At 39.6% G+C, this 13,554-nt stretch overlaps 1 protein-coding gene across 3 annotated transcripts; it reads left to right on the forward strand.

Annotated features, from left to right (window-relative positions):
* Positions 1 to 1,200: 1,200 nt before the first annotated feature.
* On the forward strand, positions 1,201 to 13,342 carry LOC143279363 (ribonuclease P protein subunit p25-like protein). 3 transcript variants are annotated; one of them, XM_076583386.1, is made up of 6 exons: positions 1,201 to 1,301; positions 2,553 to 2,799; positions 6,160 to 6,194; positions 7,067 to 7,108; positions 9,042 to 9,116; positions 11,598 to 13,342. In XM_076583386.1, the coding sequence occupies exons 2-6, from the start codon at positions 2,569 to 2,571 to the stop codon at positions 11,809 to 11,811; spliced, it is 597 nt and encodes a 198-aa protein (XP_076439501.1). In that variant the 5' UTR covers positions 1,201 to 1,301; positions 2,553 to 2,568; the 3' UTR covers positions 11,812 to 13,342. The 3 variants fall into 3 exon arrangements, with proteins under 3 accessions (XP_076439501.1, XP_076439499.1, XP_076439500.1); XM_076583384.1 differs by having other exon boundaries at positions 1,222 to 1,320; XM_076583385.1 differs by having other exon boundaries at positions 1,229 to 1,438.
* Positions 13,343 to 13,554: the final 212 nt, after the last annotated feature.

Raw genomic sequence — 13,554 nt, forward strand, 5'->3', positions numbered from 1 at the left:
CCCTGTGGAGTCCATCGATCTAGATGGCCTCAGTTCTTGTGAGTGGTATGGCCTCAGTTCTTATGAGCGGTAACAGCCACAGTCTTGGCGCCTGCTTCCTTTTATGGGGTTGGATGTTTACTTCGCTGTACTGGAACTGCGTTGTGGTTAGAGAGCCCTGGTAGAACTTCAATGTGTGGTATTAGATGTGGACAGTTGAGTTAGTGATGATAATCATGGTCCAGGATGTTGTCCTATCAGGCTGCCATGTGGGCTCTTCCACAACTGATTTGCTCAAAGCCGTGGTCTTTCAGCATGTCGATAAAGACGTTGTGCAGCCTGGCGTAGCTGGGCTTGGGTTTCATAACCATTTTCTTCCAGTCCCAACCGAGGAAGTACAGGTCACCACCAATAAGGAGATGCATGTTGAAAATCTGTGCTATCTCTGCTGAATGCGGCCTTGAAGTCACAGTGGATCAGGCTAGCCTCATCAGCAGTGTGTGGTCTGTAGTATGCACGAATGGGAACAACATTGTTTGCATGCATCAGTAACAGATGTGGACTTTAGCCTGGAGAGGGATTGCCACTGAAAGCAGAAGAGGAATAAGAAATGGAGGTGTGGGGCTGTGTGACAAAACTGATGAGCAGTTTTCCAAGCTGCTCTCCTTCACGAACCTAGAGCAGACTTTCAAGACCTGATCAGTGCACTGGGTTTATGCGAAGATCAGGCCCTTTTTTTCCAAGCAGATGTGGTGTAAGTTATTTGAATAGGGGTCAGTACTCCCCCGTGTCGATACTCCCCCGCGTCAATACTCCCCCCCACACACACACACACGTGTGTGTGTATGGGGGAGTATTGACACGGGGGAGTATTGACACAGAGGAGTATCGACACGGGGGAGTATCGACACGCTCCCATTTTAATCAGTCCGGCGCACGCTTCGACACCTCAGTGAAATGGTTTGCCGTGGATTCGAGATTAGTCGCCAGTTTCCGGCTGAAGCTGAAGTTTAACAATATTGTTCCACCCTCCATCATTGGATTTAGATGACTAGACGATAAAGGTAGTCCGTAAGAACAAATGTTTAAGAAAACGTGCCAGTTGAAGAGGCAATCTAAAATGTATTTCTTACTATTTCGATAAAAAGACTCCCCCCCAAAATTAAAAATACCCATCCACCCCCTTTTTAAGCCCTCAGATTTAGTCCCCCTTCCCGTCTAAGGAAGATAACTCTAAAAGACATTTGAGAACATGGCAAATGTTATTTAGGTTGGAGGTGATCTTCTTTCTTTTTTTGACACCAACAACTTACCCACTTTGAGTAAGTTTTCAACTGCCAGGTACTAGAACACTTTCTCTAGTCATCGTTTGTGATAAACATGTTTCTTAAAAGGTTCCCTTTATAAGTATTATCGATGTTTATTGCCACAAACTGACAGCGTGGTTTTGATTCTGAAGGTACGTGGTGTGTGTGTGTGTGTGTGATAATGCTTGTTGACTGTCAGCAGACTGGGTTTGGGGCCATCAGTGAAGTGTCATTTGTGACATGTCATACCTTGTATTACATTATTTTAGATGATATCATATTACTATTTGTCACAACATATCTCTATTAAAATCGGACTGCGGACTGCTTTCTCTGGGACGAGCCGGAGCGCATCCTCACAGTACAACGCTAATATTATTTTCTGTCAGCAACTTAATAGTTGTATTGATTTGATTTCATTTAAGTAGCTTTTTCTACAAAATAATGTTAGGGACAACTTTTTACCATTTTGTTCCACAGGTTCTTTTATATAGCTATGAGGTGAGTGCATGCTGCACACAGGACGTTATTTTATTGTCTCTTGCAAAAGGGGCAACCAAACCAGCATCAGTTTTTGCTGTCCAGTCACATTCACTTAATCAGTCTGTTGAGACAGCGGAAACACATAAACGCGCTTTTCCTTTTCTTTCTTTCTTTCTTTTTTTTTTTTTTTTAACAAAAACTAGGCGACTGTCAGTTGGGTGTGACTACTGCAGAAAAGCCTCAGAGGTCATTCCTGAGATCTGTGCAAAACTGAAGAGAAGATGAGGGTGAGTGAATGGGGTGAAACTTGGATATGTCACCAAAAACAGCTGTTGTGACATTTGTCACTTTATGCAACAAAAACTGCAACATTTGACAATGGTTTCTTTTCGTGCAGAAATTACCTCAGAGTAGGATTGACAATATAATTTTGGTGAGGTTAAATTGTTATGTTGTTGTGACTGGTTTTAGTACATCACAATGATAATAGATGATAATAATAATAATGATAATCAGCGCTTATTCGCTCTTTTTCTCAAGTAGAGCTAAGAGCACTTTACATGTACAAAAACTTATTATCTACAAATGGCGAAATAGATCAGTTTCCACAAACCTCAAATAGACATCATAACACAACTCATCTAACTCACTTGCTCTCACTCAGACACACACACACACACACACACACACACACACACACACACACACTGAGCTTAGCGATGTATGGGTATGAAATGAATATCATTCAACTTTCGAGTTAATGAGATTGAAAACATTCATCAGTCTGTACTGCCTGAGCATGGAGAACTACACCAAGGGAGAGGTCAAGGTGGTAGAGGATCCATACCCCTTCAGTGTGGATGACGCTCTTCAGATGAGGATCACCCAGGGCAGCAAGATCCGTAATGTGATGGGCTTTGCCATGAAGAAGATGGGGGACAAGCAAGTTCGGCAGATCACATGGAACGGTTCTGACTCATCTGTCAGCAAAGCAATCACCTGTGCTGAGATCATGAAGCGTAAATTGAAGGTGAGGAAAGCATTGTTGACTGAACATACTGTCTAATTTTGATTCTTTTTTTTTTTTCCCCACTACCCCCCCACCCCCCCACGCCCCCTCCCCACCCCCTCCCTTTTTTTATGTGTTGGGATCTATGTGGAAATTGAAGGCTGGAGTAGATGTCGAGTTCACTCTCTCTGGATGACAGAATGCGAGAGCATTCCTACATAAAATGTATCTGGATTCAGATGACGGAATGGAATAGCATTTTCCAAAAATGAAAATCCATCACTCACTGTACATGTGATTTTGTGATTAGTCAAGCAGATTAATCAAGCAGAGTGCACTATTCTGTTGGTATGATTGGCCAGCCTGTCATATGTGGCCTGTCTCACACACACGCTGACAAAGTCACTGACCGGTCGCTTGTTCACTTGGTAGCCTGTTAGCAAATGGCGTCTGAAGCGGGTTCTTCTCAAAATGTTGCGGAGCAAACAAGGCAAAGACAGCAATGTTTTAGTGTTGCAGAAGTACTTGAAATGCTACAAACTGAAGGGTTGGACATGGAAGAGGTGGATGATGATGAAGAAGAAAGTGAATTAAGAGCAGAAAGCTAGCATGGGTATGGTGGTGATTCGGGGTGCAAAAATTGGCATTCTTTTCTACATAATAGCAAACTGTAAAAATAAGATGAGAAATTTGATTTTTTATATATATGATATGCGTGTGATATCCCAACACGTAATAAACCAGTTCTGAAAGTTTCATTTTCTTATTCTGTATTTTGTATTATTTGTAAAAATTTTTTTTCAAACCCTTACAAATGGACCGTCTGTAGGGAAAAGCAAGGGAGAAAACTTGCCGTCCCGAGTGAGTTAATCAGTATCATTCATGATTGATTTTACTCTAGTTCTTTATTAAACCTTCAGTTTTTTTTGGGGGGGGGGGTGGATGGTTGTTTGTTTTTAATATATTAATGCTCAGTCGAGTCAGTGTCTTGTTACTCATGATTGAGAAGACTGGATATATATATATATATATATATCCTGGTGTCATCCACTTAGAAAACATGCATTTTACTATTTTTAGTTTTAAAGTGTAGTTCATATTAAGATCTTTACACTATGTACAGGAATACAGAATACAGATTACTTTTATCTCAACAAGACTCCAAGAAATTCATGTGTGGTGTATTGTACACAAACAATACACAAAAATCACAGTCATTCAGTGTGAATATATAAAAGACTTAAAATGCTGAATTGAAGTGGACCTTTTGGACAGTGATCATAATCATACACAGGTAATGGTTACATACTTTCAGTCATTCATCATGAATACATAAGGAACATGAAACGTGTAAATACAAAGTTAATGCTAATTAGTCTTATACAACAATCACAAAGCAACAAAGTGATAAGCATAGTAGGACAGCAGATGAAAACATGATACAATAATAAAATAAAAAAAACAATGTACATGATTAAAACCAGCTGTCATTCAATAGTATGTAAAATCAGTGCACAATTATATAATTTACATAAACTTGCATGCGCACACACATGCACACGTACACACACACACACACACACACACAAACAAAATATATATATATATATATATATATATATATATACACGCACACACACGTACACACACAGACGTGTACTCACACACACAGAAATATTCACACACACACACACACAGAGGAAAGCTGGGATTTAAAGAAGCGTACAGTACAGCACTGTATAACTTATAAGTCTTAGACTGAAAGTGAACTTTGTGTTCATGTGTTCTTGAGTTCATACAGGTTTCAATAATTTTTACTTTTTTTTTTTTTTTTTTTTTTTTTTTTCAAACATCTTTATAGGGAAAGAGGCAGCAGTGAAATACCCTTCATCTAAGTTAGATAGAGTCTCTTGATGGGTTATTAACTTTGTTACTAAGACAGCTCCATTTGAAATTTTTAACCTTCGCTGGCTGTCGCTTTTGACGACACACGGAAGCTCATGTGGGTCATCCACGACCCATACCGCTGTCGTTTTTGACTACACACGGAAGCTCATGTGGGTCGTCCACGACTCATTCCTTTTTGAGACAAAAACCTGTATATTCCTCCAAAGCTTGTGTGGGTCGTGCACGACCCATACTTTGTAAAGAGGCAAAAACCTGTATATTCCTCCAAAGCTTATAACAAAATATAGAAAAGGAAAACATATCGTAACAACTGATTACACACACATGCGCTCGCACACGCACACACAAACTCACACAAACACATACACTCAGAAGAAACACATGCTCACGCATTCACACACACGCACATACACACACACACACACACACACTCACACACACGCACACACAACTGATCATACACACAAACGCATAACACCACATGCACATACATACAAACCCTACTTATGCACACAGAGATAGAGAGAGAGAGAGACTGGGAGAGAGACTGAGACAGAGAGAGACAGGCAGACAGACAGACAGAGAGAGAGATGACTCATAGCATCCTATGCATGCACAATCAAGGATATTCAGTCACACAGGTACATGCTGTTAGAGAAAGGGATGGAAGGGGGTTATAGCTGAAGACAGGCGAAAGGGACAGGGCGGGGAAGGGGGGGGAGGGGGGGGGGGGGGGGGGGGGTTAGTGGGAGAGTAGTGGGTTAGTGAGGCTATTGAAAGTAAAACTTCTTTATTTTCCTTCACTGATTGCAAATTAAACCTGAAATGACCACAGTTTTTCCTCTTTAAAAAGCATGGGTCATACACGACCCACACAAGCGTCCGTGTGTAGTTAAAACGCCACCTTTAATTACTCATTAACTAATTTATGAATTTTTTTCATTTTTGTGGCAAAAGTTGGCCTTTTAGGTGTAGGAAGCATTTCTGAAATTTTGTTGAAAAATATTAAGAATTGGCTGAGATATTTGCATTTTTGTACCCTTCTGGGTCGTGTATGACCCACGACAGCCAGCGTAGGTTAAACTTTCATACTTTGATAGTTCCATTAAAAATTCTGGGGGAATTATCAAAGAATGAGAGAGGAGCTGGATGAACTCAAGAAAGAATTATGGCTTGTTATGGCATCAAAAATTGATATATCATTTTGATGTGGGATAATTTTAAAAAAAACATATAGATGGTTATGTCATTAATATCAGAAAGTAAAATTCAGTGTGACAATTGAAATGATCAGCTTGTTTTCCCACAAATCTTTGTGGTTGAGAACAACTCCAATGTTAATCTTTGCTACCGTGTTGAATTAGTTTGAGGAAATTTTTTTTTTTTTTTTTTTTTAGTTACATTTGATTCTTAACCATTCATTCAGATGTTGCTGTTTTTAGGATTGACATTTGTATTTATCTTATGTTGCAGAATTTGCACCAGATAACAAAAATAAGGTTTAAAAGGTGAGTATAATGTCATGAGTGTGATAGTTGGAATGTGTGTGTGCATGTGTGCACATCACAACATGTACTGTGTGTGTGTGTGTGTGTGTGTGTGTGTGTGTGTGATTCCTTTTACACTGAAACATGTACAGATCTGTAAGAAATAAAATTCAGGGGGTTTTTTTGTTTGTTTGTTTGTTTTTTGGGGGGAGGGTTTGCAGATGATTTAGGGTCGAACAAATGATTGAACTTTTCCCCTTGGCATCTGTGCACAACAGTACCAACTGCTGTCTTGATTTGATTATCTTTCCCATTTCAGTCTGTCTCTTTCTTTGTCTCTTCTTCTTTTACTTCATCGTTCGTGGGCTGTAACTCCCACGTTCACTCGTATGTACACGTGTGGGCTTTTACGTGTATTCATGACCATTTTTACCCTGCCATGTAGGCAGCCATACTCTGCTTTCAGGGGTGTGCATGCTGGGTATATTCTTGTTTCCATAACCCACAGAACGTTGACGTGGATTACAGGATCTTTAACGTGCGTATTTGATCTTCTGCTTGCGTATACACACGAAGGGGGTTCATGCACGAGCAGGTCTGCACATATGTTGACCTGGGAAATCGGAAAAATCTCCACCACCCTTTACCCACCAGGTGCCATTACCAAGATTTGTCTCCGTCTGATTCTCTGTTTTCGTGTATCTGTCACTCTGCTCTGAAGATGAAGAACAGTGAATTCAACCTTTGCTGTAACCTGGTGTAAACGATTGTGAATGTGTGTCGGTTCTGATAATTGAGTGAGTTTGTCTTCTTGTTTTCATTTCTTCTGAAATCTTTCCTTTCCCTCCTTTTTTTAAATTTTTTTTTATTTTTTTTATTTTTTTTTTTTGCAGAATAGAGGAGCACTGGGTTCCTAAAGTGGAAGGATTAGAACCGTGAGTATGGATGGAATTGAATATCTTGTGTCAGAAGGTGGGGTTTTTTTGGGGAGTGCAGGGGGGAGGGGAGGGGTTGCCAGTGCCTGTTTTCTTTTCAGACTGTGGATTTACCTCCCTTATATTAAAACAAGCCAGTCTGCTCATGGCTGAATTTGTCACAGCTGAGAAGCCACCATTTTGCATTCAGACGTTTCACTTGTTCATGAGTTGCCAGGACATTTTGCTTTTAGACCTAAGTAAAAGTTCAGGTTTCTGTGAGTGAGGGTTCTGGTGCTCAGTTAAGTGGAAGTGATGACCTAGAGGTAACGCGTCCACCAAGGAAGCGAGAGAATCTGAGCGCACTGGTTCGAATCACAGCTCAGCCACCGATATTTTCTCCCCCTCCACTAGACCTTGAGTGGTGGTCTAGATGCTAGTCATTTGGATGAGACGATAAACTGAGGTCCCGTGTGCAGCATGCACTTAGCACACGTAAAAGAACCCACGGCAACCAAAGGTTTTTCCTGGCAAAATCCTCCACAGGGAGTGTACATACCGAGTGTCACTGTCTTCATCCACCAGGGACTGAGAGAGCAAAAAATGATCATCATTCTCTCCTGGCTTCTTAGTTACCTCCACCAAGGAGGTTATGCTTTCACACCTGTTTGTTCGTATTTGTATTTGTATTTCTTTTTTATCACAACAGATTTCTCTGTGTGAAATTCGGGCTGCTCTCCCCAGGGAGAGAGCGTCACTACACTACCGCGCCACCCTTTTTTTTTTTTCTTTTTTTTTTCCTGCGTGCAGTTGTTGTTGTTTTGTTTTGTTTTTTTTGGGGGGGTTCTCCTATCGAAGTGGATTTCTCTACAGAATTTTGCCAGGAACAACCCTTTGTTGCTGGGGGTTCTTTTACGTGTGCTAAGAGCATGCTGCACATGGGTCCTTGGTTTAGGGGGAGAAAATATTGGCAGCTGAGCCGTGATTCGAATCAGCGTGCTCAGATTCTCTCGCTTCCTTGGCGGACGCGTTACCTCAAAGCCATCACTCCACACTGCGCAATAAGTGGTCTGTAAATTTTGTGGCTGTGTCGGCTAGGAGACAAAAATCAATTAGTTAGATGTAGATGGTGATCTGGTTTGGGTATACACTTCCAGGGATTTTTTTTTTTTTTTTTTTTTTTTTAAGAATCTTTGCCTGTGGCTGTTGTCCTAGGCACATGGCTATGTGAGTGTGTGTGATGGGTGAGTAGAGAGAATGGGGGTGGGTAGATGGATGGTGGTGGTGTGGTTCAAAAGGGAGAATGACTGCTGATTTTTTTTTGATTTTTTTTTTTTACCCCTTTTACCTTTTCTATCCAAAACTTTATTTTTACAGTTTTTGATAAATCTATGACATACAAATTACAATCATGCTCCTTTTTTACATGTATGTATTTTAAGAGAAAATTGCAATTATCTCGGCAGTTTAATCAGGTGTGTGTGTGTTTGTGTGTGTCTGTGTGTGTGTGTTGGAGTATAACAGTTCTAGTATTGAGAGTATGTTACTTAGTGGGTTTTGTGCATTGTGTGTGGTTTTGTTTTGTTTTTGTTTTGTTTTGTTTTGTTTTTATAATATTAATGATTCTGTTTTATGTTTCTACTACTTTTTATGTGCTTTCTTTTTTCACTTTAGGTACTGGATTTGTAAAGTGCTTAGGAGTTGCTTATGTTTGAATAATAGCACTATATAGAAATAAGATATTATCATTATTATCATTATTTGACAAAAAGTAACGGATAGTGTGATATCTCTGGGACTGACTGACCGGGGTTCACTTTACAGAGTGCCATCTTGTTCAATGAAATTTTAGGTATAGGGTAGGGGGTGGAGGGTTTTAAGATGATGCTTCATGTGTGTGTGTGTGTGTGTGTGTGTGTGTGTGTATATATATATATAACAATATGTGTTACAGACTGAAGGTCAATAGAGATATCCCAGCAATATCTATCCTGCTTTCCAAAGATCCACTGGACGCATCAGAACCAGGGTAAGTCCAAGCTTTTTGTGTACAGAGAGGGCGCAGAAGGGATTTAGCGCACTGACAATTATGTCATGCCAGTTATGTTTGGAAGGTGATATGTTATATAAGGTATTCCTGAATTTTAAAAAGAAAAAGAAGAAGAACTGGACTTTTTGGGTGTAGAAATAATCTGGACATATAGATTGGTAGTATTTTATGTTTGATGTATTTCTTCATCTGTTCTTTGTGTTTTTTGTTGTTGGTTTTTTGTTTTAGTGTGGGTTTTTTTGTTTGTTTTGTTTGTTTTGTTTTGGTTTGGTGGTTTTTTTGTTTTTGTTTTTTGTTGTTGTTGTTTTTTTGGGGGGGGGGGTTGTGTTTGGTTTTGTTTTTGGTTTTTTTTGCACACCTGATTATTTTGCCTAAAAAGTACACTGCAAAACAACTGTGATTGATGTGGGGTTTATGGGGGGGTTTTCCTTTCTTTTTATTTTGTTTTTGTTGTTTTTTGGCTTTATTTATTTAATGGTTTCTTTACTTATTTATATATTTAGTTAGTTAGTTAATTTGGTTTTACTTTCTTTCCTCTTTTCCAGGACAGATTTTTCATTTATAGGAATTGTTTGTTATCAAAATTTGTTAAGTAAGCAGATGAAACATGTGTCTCTGACAAAGCCATGTATATCCCAGCGTATAATTCATTGTTTACAATTACTAGTTATCCCGTAAGGCATAGATTTCCAGTCCAAACATTTGTTGTAACAGTGTACGCCTGGCAGTTGTATATTTTTATTTAAAAAACATAAACACAAGCTGTGTCATGGATTATATTTTGTTCCAAGTGTATCTATATTGAGGAAACAGAAGCAATACCCTTCTCTTCACATTTTTTCTGAAAAGTAGATGCCAAGCGTGGATGAGATTTTTTTTTCCAAATGTATTTTTGTTAAGTAACAGAAGCAATACCTTTCTCTTCACATTTTGTCTAAAAATTAGTTTAATTACACATACTTAACCATGACCCACTAGTGCAAACTCCGACAGGGGTCTGATTCCTGTCCTATGCAAACTACTACCCACCTCTGCGGAGAAAACGAAAGTAGCTACGGCCGATAACCTCCTGAAGTAGGTTACCTCCCATGTGTATCCCTGACTAGCACCCTCTCTTTCCGGCAGCCATCTTGACTCCTGTTCCTGTGCTCTTCATACGGCTAAGTTTTTTCATATTTTTCTTGTACCAGGCATGATTTACATTTTGTTCCAAATGTATCTTTGTTGAGGAAACAGAAGTCAATACCCTTCTCTTACATTTTTTTTTATTTAAAAAAATTACATACCCAGCATGGATTATATTTTGTTCCAGATGTGTCTTTGTTAACCCTTTTGCTGTCAGGAAAATAAGATTTAAGTGAAATCTATTTGCCAGGGTTTTTTCACAAAAACGGGTATAAATTTTCAAAAAATTCTGTGCTCTTTGTTATTGGAGAAAGACCCATAAAAGAATATATTTTCTGAAAGGTAAATGAATAAATAACACAAAACACATGATGTTTTCCCATTTTATATATTTTTAGTGACATGCTGTTGTTTTGAAATCAGTGTTTTGTTTTTTGTCACATTTTCAACTTGTTCATTACTAACATTAGTCAGGTAATTTGCACTAAAACATCATATTTTCTGGACAAATGGATATCTGCATACACAAAATCATACTAGAACAACCACAATAAAAAAAAAAATTAAAAAGAGATACACAATGCATTGTGACTTCTCCAAGTGATAATGTGGATGAGAGGCCACGCCCCCTCAGTCTCCAGCCCCCCTCCTCTTCACCCCTCTCACACAGTCACTTTATCCAGTTCTCATCAGACCGTGTTGGCTGAGTGCCAAGAAAATTGCTCACACTGCCCTGCTAATAATGTGTCACTTTCTGTCGTCTGCTAAGGTTTGCACAGCCGGCATCACTCACTGATAGTCATATCTTGGCCACTCTCTTGATTGCTCCCTTTATTTTCTATCAAATCGTCCTATAAAATTTCATCACTGTCTTCTTCGAGTTTACGTTTCAATTCTTTCTGAGCATCAGCAAAAGAAAGCAATCTTGGTTGATTTAGTTCGCTACGATCGCATGTCTTGAGCACGGCGTCAGTCCGACATTTTGTTGAGCGAGCGAGGAGAGGAGCCAGGCAAACACTGGGACAGTAACCCAACCAAAACATTCAAATAAAGGACTGCCTCATGACATAGATGGGGTTTCTAGCTATGAATAGAAACCAGAAAGATTCCCCAAGCTAAAGCTACCAGCATTTTTGTCAGTGAAATGAATGCAAAGCAGGGAAAAGTCAGAATATTTCGATGACGAGTTATCTCATCATTGTGGCAGCGAAGCGTACATGCTTGCCATGACGAGTTATCTCGTCATATAGGCAGCCTAGGGGTTAAGGAGACAGAAGCAGTACCTTTCCTCTTCTGGATTTGTGTTTCGATTGTTTGTTTGTTTGTTTTAATCAGATACCAAGCACCGGGCAACTTTGAGGGTTTCTGGCAAGAGCACAGACAGCAGGCGGACAACAAACCTGGGGCTGGAAGGCGCCGTCCAAGGTCAAGGAAGTTCAGCGGTCAGCAGGAGTCGAAGGATGGTGGTCAGCAACATCACCCCAAGACGAAGAAGGCCCAGCGTCCCTCCAGTAACAGTGACAGTGCAGCAAAAGCTGGGGAAAGTTAGCACTCCCACCACACACGTAAAAACATCTTGGTTCATGGCGTCAAATAATGATGTTAGCACTCCCACTACACACAAAACATCTCAGTTCATTGCATCAAATGATAATGTTAGCACTCCCACCACACACATAAAACATCTCAGTTCATGGCATCAAATAATGATGTTAGCACTCCCACTACACACATCAAACATCTTGGTTCATGGCGTCAAATAATGATAAAGTTAGCATTCCCACCACACACATAAAACATCTTGGTTCATGGCGTCAAATAATGGATTAGCACTGCCACCACACACATGAAACATTTTGGTTCATGGCGTCAAATAATAATGTTAGCACTCCCACCACACACGTAAAATATCTTGGTTCATGGCATCAAATAAAGTTAGCACTCCCACTACACACATAAAATATTTTGGTTCATGGCATCAAATAATGATGTTAGCACTACCACCACACATCAATAGGAAAAACAAATAAAACTGCACGCAGGAAAAAATACAAAAAAAAAAATGGGTGGCGCTGTAGTGCAGTGATGCGCTCTCCCTGGGGAGAGCAGCCCGAATTTCACACAGGGAAATCTGTTGTGATAAAATGAAATACAAATACAAAATACAAATATGCACGTAAAACATCTCAGTTCATGGCGTCAAATAATGATGTATTTGTTGTTGTTGTTTTTTTTTACCCTTGATTTCTGAACCTTGACGGTCAGAATGAGATCAGTATGGCCTGAGTCTTGAAGGGTGGTTACGACTTTTTGTGTACTTATCAATAGTGTCAAAGATTTTGCAGAATGGGAGTTTTGCAGTCCTAAAGTAGGAAGACGTCCAAATACAGATTTGTGAGTGATGTCGTCTACACACACTGACCTGTAAGCTGTGTCTTATCTAGGGAGGTTACGTCCCTTCGCTGATGAGCATACTTCAACAGCAGTTGTAGTGAAGGGGTTACAGTCCTGTGATTGCTCACTGATGTACAGAGTGTTTCAGTGCTTTGACTGGTAACCTAAGTCTGCAACACTAACCTTCTGGCCTTGCGGTCACTGAACTGATTGATGGAATATTGTTTTGGGTTGGAGGATGCTGAAGTTCTCTGACACATTTGTGGGAACCCTGAGGTGTGCTTCCAAAATTCAGCATTGAGTATGCTGCAGCAAACAAGTTCTTCGAAGTTTGATTTTCACACAGATTTCTTCATTATAGGAGGTGTGCACTTTTTTTTTTCTTTTTTTTTTTTTCCAATTTTCCTGAAAATGTTGTTAACTTGCCTGATGAACTTGTGTGCAATTGTATGTTCTTGCATCATTATTTCCGTGTGTGTGAGTGTGTATGTGGGCATCTGTATGTGCGTGGAGGTGACTGTGTTTCATTGTATGTATGTATCTGTATGTGTGTGGAGGTGATTGTGTTTTATAGATTATTTGTTACAAGTACAAAAGATGCAAAAAACAAAAAAAAAGATCCAGTTAAAAAAAAAAGGAAAATAACTGCTACATGCATGAAGACCCCCACCAAGTAATAAACTTTTTTTTTTTTATTAATTATAAAAAAAGAGTGGATTGATTGGTGTTTGTGTGTGTGTGTGTGTGTGTGCAAATTTACTGATATTTGTGATCAATGTTCTTAGGAAAGGCACATTATTCTGATTGTTTTTTTCCATTCCACCCAGGTGTAAACAGGAAACTGACTTCGGTTGGGGAAGGTGAAAGCAGGTGATGGAGATTACTGGGTCTTGTCTTC

Source organism: Babylonia areolata, chromosome 2 (genome assembly GCF_041734735.1).
Source record: "Babylonia areolata isolate BAREFJ2019XMU chromosome 2, ASM4173473v1, whole genome shotgun sequence".
Taxonomy (NCBI): domain Eukaryota; kingdom Metazoa; phylum Mollusca; class Gastropoda; order Neogastropoda; family Buccinidae; genus Babylonia; species Babylonia areolata.

Coding starts and splice junctions, on each gene's coding strand:
- LOC143279363 (XM_076583386.1), top strand. CDS start 2,569: ATGGAGAACTACACCAAGGGAGAGGTCAAGGTGGTAGAGGATCCATAC. Junction 2,800..6,159: donor TCATGAAGCGTAAATTGAAG/GTGAGGAAAGCA, acceptor CTTATGTTGCAG/AATTTGCACCAGATAACAAA. Junction 7,109..9,041: donor AAAGTGGAAGGATTAGAACC/GTGAGTATGGAT, acceptor TATGTGTTACAG/ACTGAAGGTCAATAGAGATA.